The sequence below is a fragment of the Onychomys torridus genome, chromosome 5, assembly GCF_903995425.1.
Source record: "Onychomys torridus chromosome 5, mOncTor1.1, whole genome shotgun sequence".
Lineage (NCBI taxonomy): Eukaryota > Metazoa > Chordata > Mammalia > Rodentia > Cricetidae > Onychomys > Onychomys torridus.
Window position 1 is genome coordinate 34,738,306 of NC_050447.1, and position 16,420 is coordinate 34,754,725.

General features: G+C 49.3%; 1 protein-coding gene across 1 annotated transcript; it reads left to right on the top strand.

Annotated features, from left to right (window-relative positions):
- Positions 1-1,693: 1,693 nt before the first annotated feature.
- Vps4a (vacuolar protein sorting 4 homolog A) lies at positions 1,694-15,406 on the top strand. Its single transcript, XM_036188101.1, has 11 exons — positions 1,694-1,926; positions 7,137-7,248; positions 7,338-7,485; positions 8,318-8,379; positions 8,473-8,592; positions 10,355-10,511; positions 11,335-11,483; positions 11,775-11,856; positions 12,085-12,304; positions 14,062-14,202; positions 14,686-15,406. Exons 1-11 carry the CDS (start codon positions 1,906-1,908, stop codon positions 14,785-14,787), a joined length of 1,314 nt encoding a protein of 437 aa, XP_036043994.1. The 5' UTR covers positions 1,694-1,905; the 3' UTR covers positions 14,788-15,406.
- Positions 15,407-16,420: the final 1,014 nt, after the last annotated feature.

Sequence of the window (16,420 nt, forward strand, 5' to 3'; positions counted from 1 at the left end):
ACATATATATGACAGCAGGTGTGGGAGATAGAGGCAGGAGGTTCAGAAATTCAAGGTCATCCTCAGCTTTCTACTGAATTTGAGGAGACCATACTTGGCACCATAAGAATGTGCCTTGGTGGGGGTGGGGGTGGGGGGGCTGGCTGGAGAGATGGCTCAGAGGTTAAGAGCTCTGGCTGCTCTTCCAGAGGTCTTGAGTTCAATCCCAGCACCCACATGGTGGCTTACAACCATCTGTAATGAGATCTGGTGCCCTCTTCTGGCCTGCAGGCATATAAGCAGGCAGAACATTGTATACATAATAAATATATAAATAAATATATACATCTTAAAAAAAAAAAAAAGGAATGTGCCTGGGGGAAAAAAGAGAGAGAGAGAGAAGAAAGAAAGAACTTTTCAGCCGGGCGGTGGTGGCCCACGCCTGTAATCCTAGCACTCGGGAGGCAGAGCCAGCGGATCTCTGTGAGTTCGAAGCCAGCCTGGTCTCCAAAGTGAGTTCCAGGAAAGGCACAAAGCTACATTGCTGAGAGAGGCCCCGAGTTTAATTACAAGTACCACAAAAACAAAATGAACAAAATACCAGTTTCCTAAGAGAAAGGTAGAAAGGTTAACGTTTTGAAATAAAAATGTACATTTAGTTAGTTAGTTGGGTGGGCGAGGAGTGTGGAGATTAGAAGACAAATCTAAGAAGTCAGTTCTTTCCTTCCAGTCTGGTGGGAACTGGAGACGGTTTTAGATCATTAGGCCTGTGCACAAGCTCTTTTACCTGTTGAGCCATATCTCTGGCCAGAAAAGTTAACATTTAAAAACTAGCACGTGGTGGCGCACACCTGTAATCCCAGCACTCGGGAGGCAGAGGCAGGCGGATCTCTGTGAGTTCGAGGCCAGCCTGGTCTACAGAGCTAGTCCAGGACAGGCTCCAAAGCTACAGAGAAACCGTCTCGAAAAACCAAAACCAAACAAACAAAAAACCTAGCACAAACCTGGCAGTGATGGTGCATGCCTTCAATCCCAGCACTCGGAGGCAAAGGCAAGTGGCCAGCCTGGTCTACAGAGTGAGTTCCATGACAGCCAGGGCTAAGCAGGGAAACTTTGTCTCGAAAAACAAGACAAAAAATAAACAAAATTAAAAACTATCACAAAATTGGCGGAGTCATTGTAGCGGAACAGTTACCAGGGATAGAATCACAGTGTAGCATTCATTGAGTGTACACTAGTTAAGCTAAGAGGTAAATGCTAATATATCATTATATTATCATAACCTATTTAATAGCCAGAAAACACAGCTCCAGGAAGTTAGATTTACTTTTCTGGTGATATTAACTCAATTCGGATCCTGATTCTCCCTCATTCCCAGTCCTCCAAGCCCTGCCCTGCTCTGTCCCGTCCGACTCCCGCCCTTACAAGCAAGCACTCTGCTGGTCCCAGCAGTGCCCTTGTCCGGCCCCGCCCCTCACCCGGATCCCACCAGGCCCCGCCCCTCACCCGGATCACCAGGCCACGCCCCTTCCGGCCCCACCCCTCCTCCAGGTTTCCTCCCTTCCCCGCCCCCTCCATCCTCACCCTCGCTAGGCCCCGCCTCCTACTTAAGGTCTCACTAGGCCTCGCCCCTCACCCGGATCCCACCAGGTCCCGCCCCCGACAGGCCCCTCCCCTCTTGGAGGAGAGATGCCTGCAGTTCCGGGCCATGGCCGCTGGGTGGCAGCCGTGTAGCTCGGGCTGGGCCGCTCTGGGCCAACCTCCTCGCTCACCCTTGGACTAGGCTCCGGCTGCTAGTGGCCGTCGTGCCCGCGCCGAACGCCGACTCTCCGGGCTCCTAGCGCCGGACCCACCACCTCGGCTCCTCCGGGCCGGACCGAGGCCGCAAGCAGCGCCGCGGGGAGTGGGGCGGACCCAGGAGATGAAATGACAACGTCAACCCTCCAGGTACTTGGGCGCGGCGCGACCGCGGAGGCCCAAGGCGGCAGGGCCTGCGGGCCGCTGAGCGGGCGGGCGGCGGCCTCCTCGGAGCTCGGTCCGGCGGTCCCGATAGGGCCGCCCCGTCCCACCTGTGCTGCCGCCTCTCCCACGCTCGGAGCCCAAGGGATGTCTCCACCGGGCCCCGGCCCAGGCCGAACCGGCGTGGCCCCGATCTCGCTACCCGCAGGCGGGGCTGAACTGCCGCCGTGCAGCGGCGCCGCCTCCCCCCGAGCGCGCCCGGGTCCGGCAGGTCGCTCCGGGAACGCCGCTCACTCGCTCCTGCAACGCGCCCTGCTGCCCCCTGACCTTCTGCCAGCGAGCCCCCCCCCCCCCCCCCCCCGGTTTCTCGGCCAGCCACCCTTCATTCATTCCCTAGATCGTGCAGGGCGATGCTGGGGTGGCGCCGCCCGAATGAAGGAAGGGCTCATTCTAAAGCTGTCAGCGTAAACACGTTCAGGCCTCAGGCTTGGGTTTAAATCCCAGCCCTGCCACTCACTAGCATGCCTAGGTTTTTGATCTTGGAATGTTGGTTTCCTCATCAGTAAAATGGGCAGTGCCCTTGTAGGGTGGTTGTCAGACGGCCCGAGACTGAATAATTCAAGGGAAAGCGTTTGTAACATAGGTTCAGCACATCATGTGCTCGGTAAGCCTTTATAAATAAAAGTCAGCGCTTAGGTGGAACCAAGCAATACTTCATGAAGGAAGGGACTTTACTCGGAGCATCAAAGAGTGGGTGGCTTCCACATACCTGTTGGAGAGGGGGATTGGAATGGTTGCTCCAGATGGAAATACAGTAGTGGGAATCAGTTGGAGTATAAGGTTTGGAACTAGATGGAATCCAGAGCCAGAACCCACCATCCACCTCCAGAATTCTTATCTGTTTGTTTACTAGGGATTACGCCAACTTGAGCCCCATCCCACCTGTCTGGCTAGTGTTAGCACTACCTATGAATCAAGAATGGGATTTTTTTTGTATGGCTTTTTTGAAACAGTTTTAGTAGATGGAGTCCTTGTGCTATTCAGTACACTCATTTAAAGTGTACCATTTAGTGCTTTTAGAGGTTTGTATCATCACCAAAAAACTATGCCATCAGCCATAGTTCCCAGCCATTCTGTCCCATGTAGCACACTCTGTCTGTGGGGTAGCCTATTTTAGACACTTTATTTATGTTATTATTATGTGTGTCTGTGTGGTGTGTATATGTGTTCTAGTATGCCAGTGCCAGCACACCCATTCCCATTCCACTGCCTGTGTGGTGAGGTCAGAGGAAAACTTTCAGGAGTTGGTTCTCGCCGATGTTGAACTCAGGTTGTCAGGCTTGGTAGTAAGCAGTTTTGTTTCTTTCTTTATTGTTTTTTCTTCTGGAATTTCCTTTATTCTTTGGCATTTCATATATGTAAACAATGCATCTTGGTCCTGTGCACTTCCAGCTCCCACCAGGAGCCCCCAACCCCTTCCTCAGTCCCCTCAAACTGCCAACACATCCCCCTACCCCTTCTGCGTCCTCTCCTCTCCTTTCTTTAGTAATAGCCCGCTGAGTCCAGTTAGTGCTTCTTAAATGCTGAATGGTACAGGTAACCATAGCTGCTGTGACCACGTTATTCCAAAGACAGCACTTTACAGCACTCCTCCATATCCTCTGGCTCACTCTTTCCTTCCTCTCTTCGAAGTTCTTCCTTTAGCCTTGGGGACAAGTATTGATATAGGTGCTCCACTTAGGGCCGAGCCCTCAGTAGACACTTAACTCTGGTAAGAGTCTCTGCATCAACTCTAACCACTGTGCAGAGAGAAGCTTCTCTGGCCTAGGTTGTATCTATGGATATAAACATAAATATTTAGAAGACAGTTCAACAACATGTCATCTAACAAAACAGCAGCATATAGGTTCGGTTCTTCTCTAGGGCCTGTGATTCCTGAGCCGTGTGCTTCTGAGCAGGTTTACAGTACCAGTCCTGAATTCCCTACTCTAGAGCAGGTTTCAGGTCCAAGCCAAACACATTGAGTACCCCATAACCTCTGTGCCACCAGTGAGCACAGCTTGCCGAGCAGGTCAGCTATAGTGAGCTGGTTGACTTCAGGGACGCTATATATGTCTTTCCTCCCCCAGGGACCCACGTAGCAACTTCGAACACTATGAAAGCTAGTTGGAAGGTCAGTTTCAGCTTGGTTTTGAGACAGTGTCTGAGTATGTATGTAGCTGTGGCTGGAACCTGCTGTGTAGACCAGGCTGGCCTCAAACTCACAAATCTCTACCTGCCTTTATCTTTCCAGACCTGGTCTTAAAGTTGTGTGTGTACCACCACACCCAGCTCATTTGATTTGTCTTTGTCCTGAAATCAGGCAAGCTTCTTTACTTGCTGAGCCATCTTGTTGGCCCACGATTTTTTCTCTTTTGAGACAGGGTTTCTTCGTGTAGTTTTTGGTGCCTGTCCTGGATCTCGCTCTGTAGCCCAGGCTGGCCTCGAACTCACAGAGATCTGCCTGGCTCTGCCTCCCGAGTGCTGGGATAAAAGGTGTGCACCACCACTGCCTGGCAGAATTTTTTTTTAAATTGTGGTGGTTGGTTTTTTTGGTTTTGTTTTGTTTTGTTTTGTTTTTGAGACAAAGTTTCTCTGTGTATCCCTGGCTAACTTGAAGCTTACTTTGTAGATCAGGCAGGCCTTAAACTCAGAGATCTGCGAGCCTCAGCCTCACAAGTGCTGGGATTAAAGATGTGCACCACCACCCCAGCTGAGATTTTCTTTAAATAGACTCGTAGTGTGTGGTTCTCTGTGACTGACTTGGCCAGCTTAACTACTGTCACAATCTTTTACATTGTTTAAATGGCTCGGAGCCTTTCATGACATAATTTGAAATTCAGATTTTGGAGCCTATAAATAAAGTTTTATTGGATGACATCCCAGCTCATTCTTTTATATACTGTCTGTGGCTACTTTTGTGCTGCAGATATTATATGGCCCACAAAACCTAACATACCTGCTGACTGGGCTTTCATACAAAGTCTGTCAGTCCCTGCTAGCACACCTTTGTTGCTCCTTCATCTCAGCCTTTGCCGTGGTGTTACTAGAGATGTGGCAGTTTAATCTGTCACCTCACCCTCCTGCTATGCGAAGCTGTTTCACTCCTTTGAAACTAAGATCTCCTTCAACTGAGCGACAGCATTGGTTGCCAGAAAAATGCCATGCACCAGTAGGTGTCCTGATAGTGGTCAGCAGGGATGAGACAGGCCTGTTCTGTTCTGTGGGGACAGGAACCTCAGACACTCTTCTGAGCCTCCACTTTATTTTTGTAATTTTTTTTCCAAGACAGGGTTTCTCCGTGTAGTTTTGGTGCCTGTCCTGGAATTTGCTCTGTAGATAGACCAGGCTGGCCTCGAACTCACAGAGATCTCCTGCCTCTGCCTCCCGAGTGCTGGGATTAAAGGTGTGTGCCACCACCGCCCAGCTTATTTTTTTAATTTTTATACATGTGTTTTGCCTGCATGTATATATGTATATATGTGTACCTCTTGCACGCCTGGTGCCCTCAGAGTCCAGAAGGAGGTGTCTTTTAGAACTGGAGTTACAGATAGTTGTGAGCTACCACATGGGTGCTAGGACTTAAACCCACATCCTCTGCAAGAGCAGCAAGCGCCGTCAGGCTTGGTGGCACACACCTTTATCTTAGCACCTTTCTGGAGGCAGAGGCCAAGGTCATTTACAGTCAGAGTTCCAGGCCAGTGAGAACTATATAAGAAACCCTGTCTCAAAACAAAGAGCTGCAAGTACCTTAAACATGGAGCCATCTTCCCATTTATTTTGTTTTATTTTGTGTAGGGTATAACTGATGAACTATCTTTCTTACCTTATGTTTTAATTTTACACATTATTTGTGTGAAGGTCGAAGAACAGCTCTCAGGAGTAGTAAGTTCTCCTTGAGTGTGGGGTCTCCTCAGGAATTAGGTGTCTCCTTCCTCCATGGGTTCTAGGAATTGAACTCAGGACTTCAGGTTTTCACAGCTAGTGATTTTACCCACTGAGTCATCTCGCCAGCCCTGATCCTTCCCTCTATCCCCCATTTTAAAAGGGGAGACCAAGCAAGTCATACGAGTGGAAAGTCCAAAGAACTGAGGGTGTTGACTGTAGAGGAAAGAAGCCACCAAGACCAGGTACTGTCTTGTGACTTCTAAGGAGCTGCCGGGGGAGACTAGTATGTCCACCTGCAAGATAGTTCAGCACTGGCCATGCACTGTGTGACAGTGGGGATCGAAGCGTGACAGTTATCCACACTCTCACTTTTCCTGTTCTTCATTCTAGTGAGTTCCTCTCATGTAGCCTGTCTCCTTACCCCAGCCTGGCCGTCTCACAGAGCTGTCTGTGTGCCTTTTCTTACAGATGAGGATACTAAACAAATGCCCTGGCCCTGCCAAGAGCTGGTCAGGAGGTTATTGTTTGCTGTGGCTGAAGCAGGGTCTGCAGTGGATCTGCCTGCCAGGCGGCTAGTGCCACACCAGATGGAGGAGAATTCTGGCCAGGCTTTGCTGATTGGGGAAGCTGCAGGTTTTGAAATTGGCTGTATAGGGCTTCCAGTTCGGCTGGAAGCATGGGCCTGCAGAGCCTTTGAGACTCCAGAGGCATCACTGGGAGAGTTCTTAGAGAGCCAGAAGGCAGTTCCCTCCATTGGCACTTTTGTTCCTGGAGCTTGTAGTATGGTTGAGCAGTTCAGGAAAATTCTCTTCTGAGCCCAGAGTGATCTGGGCAGTAGAGAGGGCTAGAGCTATCTCTAAATTTATTAGATTGAAATGATCAGGTCCATAAAGGACTTTCTTAGCTGGCTGCATCTTTTTGGCCCCTGGGCCAAGTGTGGTTTCTGGCTTTGTTGAGCTCCAAGAGCTAGTCCATGTTTCCCTTGGGGTGGTGACATAGAATGTGGGCTTGCTCCATGGGCCTGCCCTTGGAGTCTCAACCCTAGACATTAGTCAGTTTCCATTTGCCAAGCTCCAGAACAGATGGAGGAAGGGTGGCTTCTGACCATTAAGCTTCCAGGGAAGGACAGCCATTTTTCAACATAATGGCCTACCACCAACAAAGCCACAGGCCTGGCACTGACTCTCATCATGTCTCACTCTGCTGCTTGTGACCCCAGAGGCTCTTTGGATCCCATGGGGAGCACTGAGCTATATGCTCTGCCTTTCCAGAAAGCCATCGATCTGGTAACAAAAGCCACAGAGGAGGACAAAGCCAAGAACTACGAGGAGGCGCTCCGGCTCTACCAGCATGCTGTGGAGTACTTCCTCCACGCCATCAAATGTGAGTCACTCTCAGGGTGCCCGGTGCAGTGCCCTGGGAGCGAGGGCAGGCACACTGGACAGGGAGGCCACACTGGGTCTGTTTTGCAGATGAAGCACACAGCGACAAGGCCAAGGAGAGCATCCGAGCCAAGTGTGTGCAGTACCTAGACCGAGCAGAGAAGCTGAAGGACTATCTACGGAGCAAAGAGAAGCATGGCAAGAAGCCAGTCAAAGAGAGTCAGAGTGAGGGCAAGGGGTGAGTGCTGGAGCACGCTGCTTCTGGGGCCAGAGTCCCCAAGTGCATGTTCCTATTTCACGCTGTTGTCATTCTGGATGCTAATGCTGCCCTGAACTTGTACTCCTGACAAAACACCAACAGCTGCTTTCATTAAGCAGTCCACGGTGTCTGAGTCCCGAGTGTGACAGACAGATTAGGAAGAGACAGGAGATAGGTCAGCAGGAGGGTCTGAGGCTGGAAATAAGCGATGCAGATCTGGCAGCAGATGGCTGTTGGCATGAGAGCACATTCTCCTTTAATGCTTTTGTTTAGTTTGTTTTGAGATATCTCACTATGTAATTTTAAACTTAGTAATTTTAATTTTTAAACTTGATGTTTTCTCCACCCTTTGAATTCTCTGGGGTCACAGCTACATGTTGTCTGTTGTCTTTTTTTTTGAGCTGAGGACTGAACCCAGGGCCTTGTGCTTGCTAGGCAAACGCTCTACCACTGAGCTAAATCCCCAACTCTTGTTGTCTGTTTTAGAGTCCATCTGAAAAGTCTGACCATTTGCCTCGGTGTTCTTAAAGTCCAGCCGAAGCCCACTTCACTCACCAGCCCTTAGGAAGAGGCGGCTGCCTCTTTCCTTATTTCTTTAATGAAAAAGCAAGGATGGCATATGAGTGTTTCCTAGAGGAGTGTGGTCCTCACATTCAGAGATCTCTGCTTGCTCGTCCCTCACCAGGGCTGAATTGGGAACACACACACACACACACACACACACACACACACACACACACCTAGCCTTCCAGAGTCACCTTCCAGAGTCTCAGAATGGAGGACCAAATTGATCTTCTGTTTCCTTTCTTAGTAGCGACAGTGACAGCGAAGGGGATAATCCAGAGAAAAAGAAATTACAAGAGCAGTTGATGGGTAAGAGGCCTGAGGTCCATGGCAATAGGGGAGTGTCAGGGGTCCTCTTTGGGGTCCACTTGTGCTCATGGGTCAGTCTGGGCCTTCTTGCAGGTGCTGTTGTGATGGAGAAGCCCAACATACGGTGGAATGATGTGGCCGGACTCGAGGGGGCGAAAGAGGCTCTCAAAGAAGCTGTCATTTTGCCAATTAAATTCCCACACTTATTCACAGGTAGGAGGGAAGATGGAGCGTGCCTTTAATCCCAGCACTTGGGAGGCAGAGGCAGGCAGATCTCTGTGAGTTCGAGGCCAGCCTGGTCTACAGAGCAAGTTCTACAATAGCCAAAATAACACAGAGAAACCCTTCTTGAAAAACCAAACCAAACAAACAAAAGGATGTAGTCACTAGCCCAGGTATAAAACTGTCAGCTTGAGGAATCTAGCTTGGGGTTCCACCCCAAGTGTCCCAGAACAGATGGTAGGTGGCCTCGTGTCCTCAGCAGACAGCTCACAGAGGGTAGGCCCTGGCCTTGTATGTTGTGTCTGTCCTCGCTGGGATGGAACCTAGGACCTAGGCAAGCACTCTCCCACTACCCTGACCCTAATTCCCTGGTGTCTTGCCAGCATCAAAAACGTTTTTGTGTGGATCTCTGTGAATTCCAGGCCGGCCTGGTCCACAAAGGAGTTCCAGGACAGCCAGGGCTATTACACAGAGAAACCCTGTCTCGAAAAACAAAAACAAAAAACCAACCAAATAAACAAAAAAAGTTTTTGTGGGCTAAGAATCCAGCTTGATTTGTAGTTTTTCTGACATTTGTAAAGCCGTGGGTTTGATCCTTAGCACCACATAAATTGGATGTGCTGGTATAACAGCCCTGTGATCTCAGTACTTGGCAGGCAGGATGATCTGAAGTTCAGGGTCATTCTTGACTACAGCATGAGTTCTAGGTCCATTTGAGATACAGGAGACTTGAACTTTGAATAGACCATCTCAGTGAGCAGGCAGGGTCAAGAACCAGTGCTGGCCAGTATTCTTGTTAAGGACATGGGGGTCATTAAGAAGATGAGGTGTGAGCTCGCAACAGGTGTTTGGTTCTCTTTACTTTTAAAATCAGTGTTTTTACAGAAGTTTCTTTTTCTGTTTTGACAGTGACTAAGGGCCTTTCATTTAATATACTTATATAAATTTTATAACTTTGTTGTTAATTTTTGTTTTTGTTTTTTCAAGACAGGATTCTCTGTGTATCCTTAGCTGTCCTGGAACTCACTCTGTACATCAGGCTGGCCTTGAATCCACAGAGATCTGCCTGCCAAGTGCTGGGATTAAAGGCATGAGCCACCACCACCCGGGGAATAACTTTGTTTTGAGATTGGTTTTATTTTATATGTATTGGTGTTTTACCTGCATGTATGTCTGTGCACCATATTCATGCAGTTCCCTTGAAGGCCAGAAGAGGGTGTTGGATCCCCTGGAACTAGAGTTACAGTTGTGAACTGCCATGTGGGTGCTGGGACCAAGCCTAAATTCTCTGGAAGAACATCCAGTGCTATTAACTGCTGAGCCATCTCTCCAACCCCACAACTTTTTATTTATTTATTGTGTATGTGTGGTATGTTCATGCATAATTATATATAAATGCTCCCTATGTGGGGATGCATGTGTGTGGACATGTATATGGAGGTCAGAGGAGGACGTCAAGTGTCCTCCTCAGCTGCTCTCCACCTTATATACTGAGGCAAGATCTTTACGCAATGATTCAGCTACTCTAGCAGCTTACTCTAGGGACTCCCTCACTCTGCTTTCTGAGTACTGGGGTGACAGGCAGGCCACCACCCTTGCCTGGTATTTTCCTGGGTGCTGGGGAGCTGCACTGTAGTCTTCATGCTTGTAGGCAAGTGTTCTGCCTCCTGTGATGGCTTCTCCTGCTCTGCCTTCAACTTTTCAACTTCTCTCAGTCAGGAAAGAGCTGACTTGTGTTCATTCTGTATTACAGGCAAGCGTACCCCTTGGCGAGGTATATTGCTTTTTGGGCCCCCAGGCACAGGCAAGTCCTACCTGGCCAAAGCCGTGGCAACAGAAGCCAACAACTCCACCTTCTTCTCTGTATCCTCCTCGGATCTGATGTCTAAGTGGTTGGGGGAGAGTGAGAAGTAAGTCAGCCGTCAGCTGCGCTGTGGCAGCTGCTGTAGTCCAGCTTCCTGGCCCTGGAAATCACTTCCCAGAGAGGCTGCCATCAGATGACCAGAGAGAGTAGTCAGGAGAACAAGCTTACTTCCTGAGATGCTGTCCTGATACACACATGTCAGGGAACTGGGAAAAGATGAAGCACCCTGTAATCCCAGCACTCAGAGGCAGGAGAATCCCTGAGTGTGAGGCCAGCCTGGGCTACAGAGTGAGTTCCAGGACGGCCAGTACTACACAGAGAAACCCTGTCTTGAAAAACCAAACCAAAAAGAAAAAGAAAAGGGAAAGAGAAAGCAACCTGTTGTGAGTACATATCGTTCTGTTTGCTTTCTCTTTGGTTTTGTGAGACAGGGTCTTATGTACCCCAGGCTAGTCACAAACTCCTTCAGTAGCAGAGGCTGGCCTTGAACACCTGATTCTCCTAGTACTGCCTCCGAAGTGGTGGGGTTACGGACATGTGCCACCAAGCCTACAGAGTCAGTTGCAGTTGTGTGCCTCTTTGGGGCCCTTTATGGCTTTAGCTTATTCCTCAAGTTGACCACCATTCTTTGATATTAACTGAGGCTCAGAGAAAAGGAAAGGAGCTAGTGAATGGAGCTCCCAGGACTTGAGGCCAAGCAAGAACCACAGCAAGTTCTTGGTTCACTACTGTTGGAGGACTTGTCTGCCCTCTTTTCCCTGTTAGCATTTTCAGCCTCCCTGTGGGAGAGGCACTGGATGTAATGACTGGGTCTCAGGGTGGGCACGTTTGTGGGTGTCCAGGTCCTGACCCCTTTCTCACTCTCACAGGCTAGTCAAGAACCTGTTTGAGTTGGCCAGGCAACACAAGCCTTCCATCATCTTCATTGATGAGGTGGACTCCCTCTGTGGCTCACGGAATGAAAATGAGAGCGAGGCTGCCCGAAGGATCAAAACGGAGTTCTTGGTCCAGATGCAGGGTGTGTGCTGGCACCTTGTCATTCCTGGGCTGTCTTCCTCCTCAAGGCAACCCAGGGCTCCATTATGTGGCTGCACTGGGCACGATAGAGGAGAGGCACTTGTGATGCCATCTCTGCCAGCCTTATGTGGGCTTGCATCAAAGAGAGTGTTCTCAGGCCTTTGCCACCCAGAGCGGGTGGTGCTGTCGGTCTCTACCCAGGGAAGCCCCAAGACGTGGTTAGTTTCCATGGGTTCCGGCTGCCTCTGCAGGCATCTTCAGTTATTGCTTCTTTGTCTTCCATTCTCCACAGGAGTGGGAAATAACAATGATGGGACTCTTGTTCTTGGTGCCACAAACATACCCTGGGTGTTGGATTCAGCCATTAGGAGGAGGTGAGTCTAAACTGGGAGCTTAGGCTGGTATCTTTGTCTAGCAATGGTCATTTTGCTACTAGCTGTCCGTCCCCGTTTCTCTGGAATCCTCCCATGTCTGCGTGTCAAGCAGAGCCCTTGGCAAAGTTGGGTATTGGACCTCAGTCACTCATTTTAATATGCATGCTGTCTTTTCCCTTCACATCATTCTGTGACCAGCTCTTGATTGATATGCATCTATCTCTCCAGGTTTGAAAAGCGAATTTATATCCCATTGCCAGAGGAAGCGGCCCGTGCCCAGATGTTTCGATTACATCTGGGAAGCACACCTCATAACCTCACTGATGCTAATATCCACGAGCTGGCCCGAAAGACAGAAGGCTACTCAGGAGCAGATATCAGCATCATCGTGCGGGACTCTCTCATGCAGCCTGTTAGAAAAGTCCAGTCAGCAACACACTTCAAGAAGGTGGGTGGCAGCAGTGGTTAGGCAGTGTCACCAGTCAGGAGGTGGGAGTGGCCTCTGGTTTTTTTGTTTGTTTGTTTGTTTGTTTGTTTTTTACTAGCTTCCTGACTGCTAAAGGTACATTCTCTATGAGAGAACCAAGGGTAGATTTTTTTTTTTTTTCTTTTGAGACAGGTTTTCTCTCTGTAGCTCTGGCTGTCCTAGAACTCACTCTGTAGACCAGGCTGGCTTTACATTCACAGAGATCTGCTTGCCTCTGCCTCCTGAGTGCTGGGATTACAGATGTGCACTGCCACCATCCGGCCCCAAAGGTAGATACTATGTACCCCTTTTGCTGTAGGACTGGAGCTGTGCCATCCACACGCCCCCCTGCAGCTGCTGCTGGAAAATAGTGCTCTTCAGCTGTGGGAGACAGAATACAGCAGGCAGCACCATGCTGGAGGGCAGGGCACACAAACCAGACACTTGCCAAGTGCCAGCCACAGCAGGTGGAAGGGCCTGCCCACTCCTGCAGGCACATCTTTATTGTGTGTCTGCTGTGGCTCCTGCTGTGTGCCAGCACTGTCCTGGGTGTAGGGAAGGCAGTCATGAAGACACCCAACAAGAAATGCTGATTCTTCTTTAGCAATAGTTGGAGACACTAGGAGTACCAGAAGTTTGGAGGGGTGAATGGGTTGCTCTGTTAAGAAAAGACACACTGTAGTGACCAGAGCCAGTTCTTGGGAATGGGGAAAGTAGCCTTGGGGTGTTGGGGTATTTCCCCATTGCAGGAGGAACATTTTTGCTGCAACTACATTTATGGGGCTGAATCTTGGTGGCATTATTGAGGAAGATGAGACATTTGGGGCTACAGGTAGATTCTAAAGACCAGCAGCTAGAAGAGCATGTCCATGCACCTCTAAAACCAGAACCACCCACTTGGACTTCTTGGCCTGTGTTTATTGGTTGCTCTTCGTTGTTTTGTGTGCGCACACATAGAGGTGGAAGGATAACTTTCAGTTGGTTCTTTCCTTCCATATAGATCTGGGAGATCAAACTCAGATCATCAGGCTGGCTTACAGATGCCTTTACCATCTCACTAGCTGGAATTCATTTGTCTGAGACAGTGTCAATTGGTCCAGGCCAGCATCAAACTCCCCCTGTAGTTGGAGATGGCCTAAACTCAGATATCCATCCTGCCCGTACCTCCTAAGTGCCGGGATCATAGGTGTTTGCCACCCGAGGGTTCTTTTTAATTTATTGATTTTTATTATGTTATGTGCATTGGTGTTTTGCATACATATATGTCTGTGTGAAGTGTCAGATCTTAGAGTTACAGTTATTAGCTGCCATGTGGGTGCTGGGAATTGAACCCAGGTCCTCTGGAAGAGTAGTCAGTGCTCTTAACCTCTGAGCCATCTCTCCAGCCCCTCCAGAGGGTTCTTATTTGTTTTGTTTTAAATTCTGCTGTGGGGGTGGGGGCAGTATGCATGGGTGCCATGATATGTTTTGGAGGTAAAGGACAAGTTTGAACTTGGCTCTCTTCAACTTTCACATGGTTCCACAGATGGAACTCAGCTGTCAGGTTTGCATGGCAAGTGCCTTTACCCACTGAGCCAGCCATCTTTCAGACCTCAGGCCTGAGTTCTTAAGGAGCTTTGCCCTCCTCCAGCCTTGATGACCTAGAAACCCTAGTGTTGCCTTCAGGCTATCCTTAGGTCCTGATGTACACTACTACCAGGGATAGCCACACCAGCCTGACAATCTCTGCTTGGTTTCAGGTCTGTGGACCTTCCCGCACCAACCCTAGCGTCATGATTGATGATCTTCTGACCCCATGTTCTCCAGGGGACCCAGGGGCCATAGAAATGACTTGGATGGATGTCCCTGGTGATAAACTCTTAGAGCCTGTGGTCTGCATGGTAAGTGACCCACTGGGAGAGAACCAGAAAGTCCAGAAAACTGGGAATCTGAGCCTGAGAGTAAAATTGAGTGTCTTCCTCTTGTTCTGGCTCATAGTCCTCCCAGAGAGTATGAAGCCTTTGGGGTTGTGGGTAGCTGAGGTTTTTGCTGAGACTCTGGAAACCTTTAAGAGGCAGAGGAAGTCCAGAGGGAGCCAGTGAAAGTCTTCTCACCTGGGTCTGACCCGAGCAGTCTAGGGTTCTAATTCTGTCAGTTGTGGTACTGTTCTCTGCCGGCAGCTTCTGCACAGGGGTGAACACAGTAACGGAAGCTGCTGATGGGAAGGAAGGGAGGAGTTACGGGGTGAAGAAGTCGTCTTTCAGATGATATGCAGTCTGCACTGGGGGTGACCTGAGGCAGGCCAATCTAGACAGCACGACTAGAGAAGAGGCGCTGAGGACCTGCAGTCAGCTCTTTTCAGCTGCATGCTTGTGTCTCTGCAGTCAGACATGCTCCGGTCTTTAGCCACTACCCGGCCCACAGTGAATGCAGACGACCTCCTGAAAGTAAAGAAATTCTCTGAGGACTTTGGACAGGAGAGTTAAAGCTTCATGCTGATAAAGAAATCGGGAGTTTGACTGGAGCAAATTCATGGGACTTCCTCCACCAGTGGCCAGGCAGGGCCTGAAGTCCTGAAGTCACTAGTATCCCCTCTGCTGCCTGGCTGTCAACCTAGTGGGATGATGGAAGGGCCTCTACAGCTGCGGAGATGCTTCACCATGTAGGACACCTGAACACTGGTTCTGCACACTTCACTCCTGGATGCTCACACTCCTTGTCCTGATATGTTTTTCTTGTGTTTTCGTTAACTTCGGTTCCCCTAAATTAATGCTGCTTTGATTTCTGTCTTGTTTATAAATAAAGAGGACACTCATCTGAAGTGTTAGGAGAGAGCTGCCAGGCCCCTGCTCCCTCTCCTTTCCTCTTAAGTTTGGCTATTGAGAGCGGACCGTGGGAAAGCAGGAAAACCCATCCATCCCACCTTCTTAAGTTTGCATCTGGAGCTTCGCCCTGCAGGAGCTGATGGCTTCTGTGAGCACAGAACGTTTCCATCAGGAGAGATGACACTCAGGCAGGTCTCTGCTGCCTTCATGACTGAGAACTGAGCCCAGCCTCTGCTGGTCCTGTCCTGGAGATATCTAATAAACCTTTCCCCTTCTTGAGCTACTGGAGTCTTCTGAATTTTGATTCTAGTGTGGGGTTCTTTGGGAGTGGAGCTTACTTCTGGTAAGGCTCTCTTCATTGTTTTCTTTCCTTAGCAGGGCAGGAAGTAGGAGTACTCATCAGGCCTACCGTCCAGTCAGGTGACAGGTCCTACATGGCCTATGGCTCAAAGTGTGGCTGTAGTTTTGGTTTCTTTCTTGTTTTGAGACAGGGTTTCAAGTAGCTTAGGCAGACCCTGAACTCACTATGTAGAGGTGAATGACCTTAAACTCCTGTTTCCAGCTCCCAAGTGCTGAGATAAGAGTGAGTGGTACTGTTAGGTCTCTGTTCCCATGGGTAACTGCTCCCGAACAGATGCTGCCCAGATAGAGCAGCCCTGGACACAGATAGATGCTGTGTGACACAGAACACAGTTCAGGCATGTTCACACACTGAAGGGATTATTCTATCCTCCCCAAACTGGTATTATTGCTCTATATTTTAACTTCCTAATGCTAGGAATCAAACCTAGGTCCCTCCACATTAAGTACTGTTGTACCTATGAGCTTTATATAAGCTTTACACACAGCTCTAAGTGCTCTAACTTGAAAACCTGAAAGGCTCAGAACTGAGTCTGTGGCCAGGACTTGGTTGGCCTTTCACTGTTTCCCTTGCTGATTGAAAGTGGCTGTTAGCAGCTTTGGTTTTTAGATTTTCTTTTAACTATGTGTGTGTGGCTCTCTGTAAGTTTGTACATAGAACAGTGCCTGTGAAGGCCAGGAGACACTCAATTCCTTGGAGCTAGAGTTACAGGTGTAGTGAGTTGTCTCAGAACTGCAGCCTTTTGCAAAAGCAAATACTTTTTTTTTTGTTTTTTGTTTTTCAAGACAGGGTTTCTCTGTGTAGCTTTGTGCCTTTCCTGGATCTCGCTCTGTAGACCACCAGGCTGGCCTCGAACTCACAAAGATCTGCCTGCCTCTGCCTCCCAAGTACTGGGATCAAAGGCGAGCACCACCACCGCCCGGCAAGCAAATA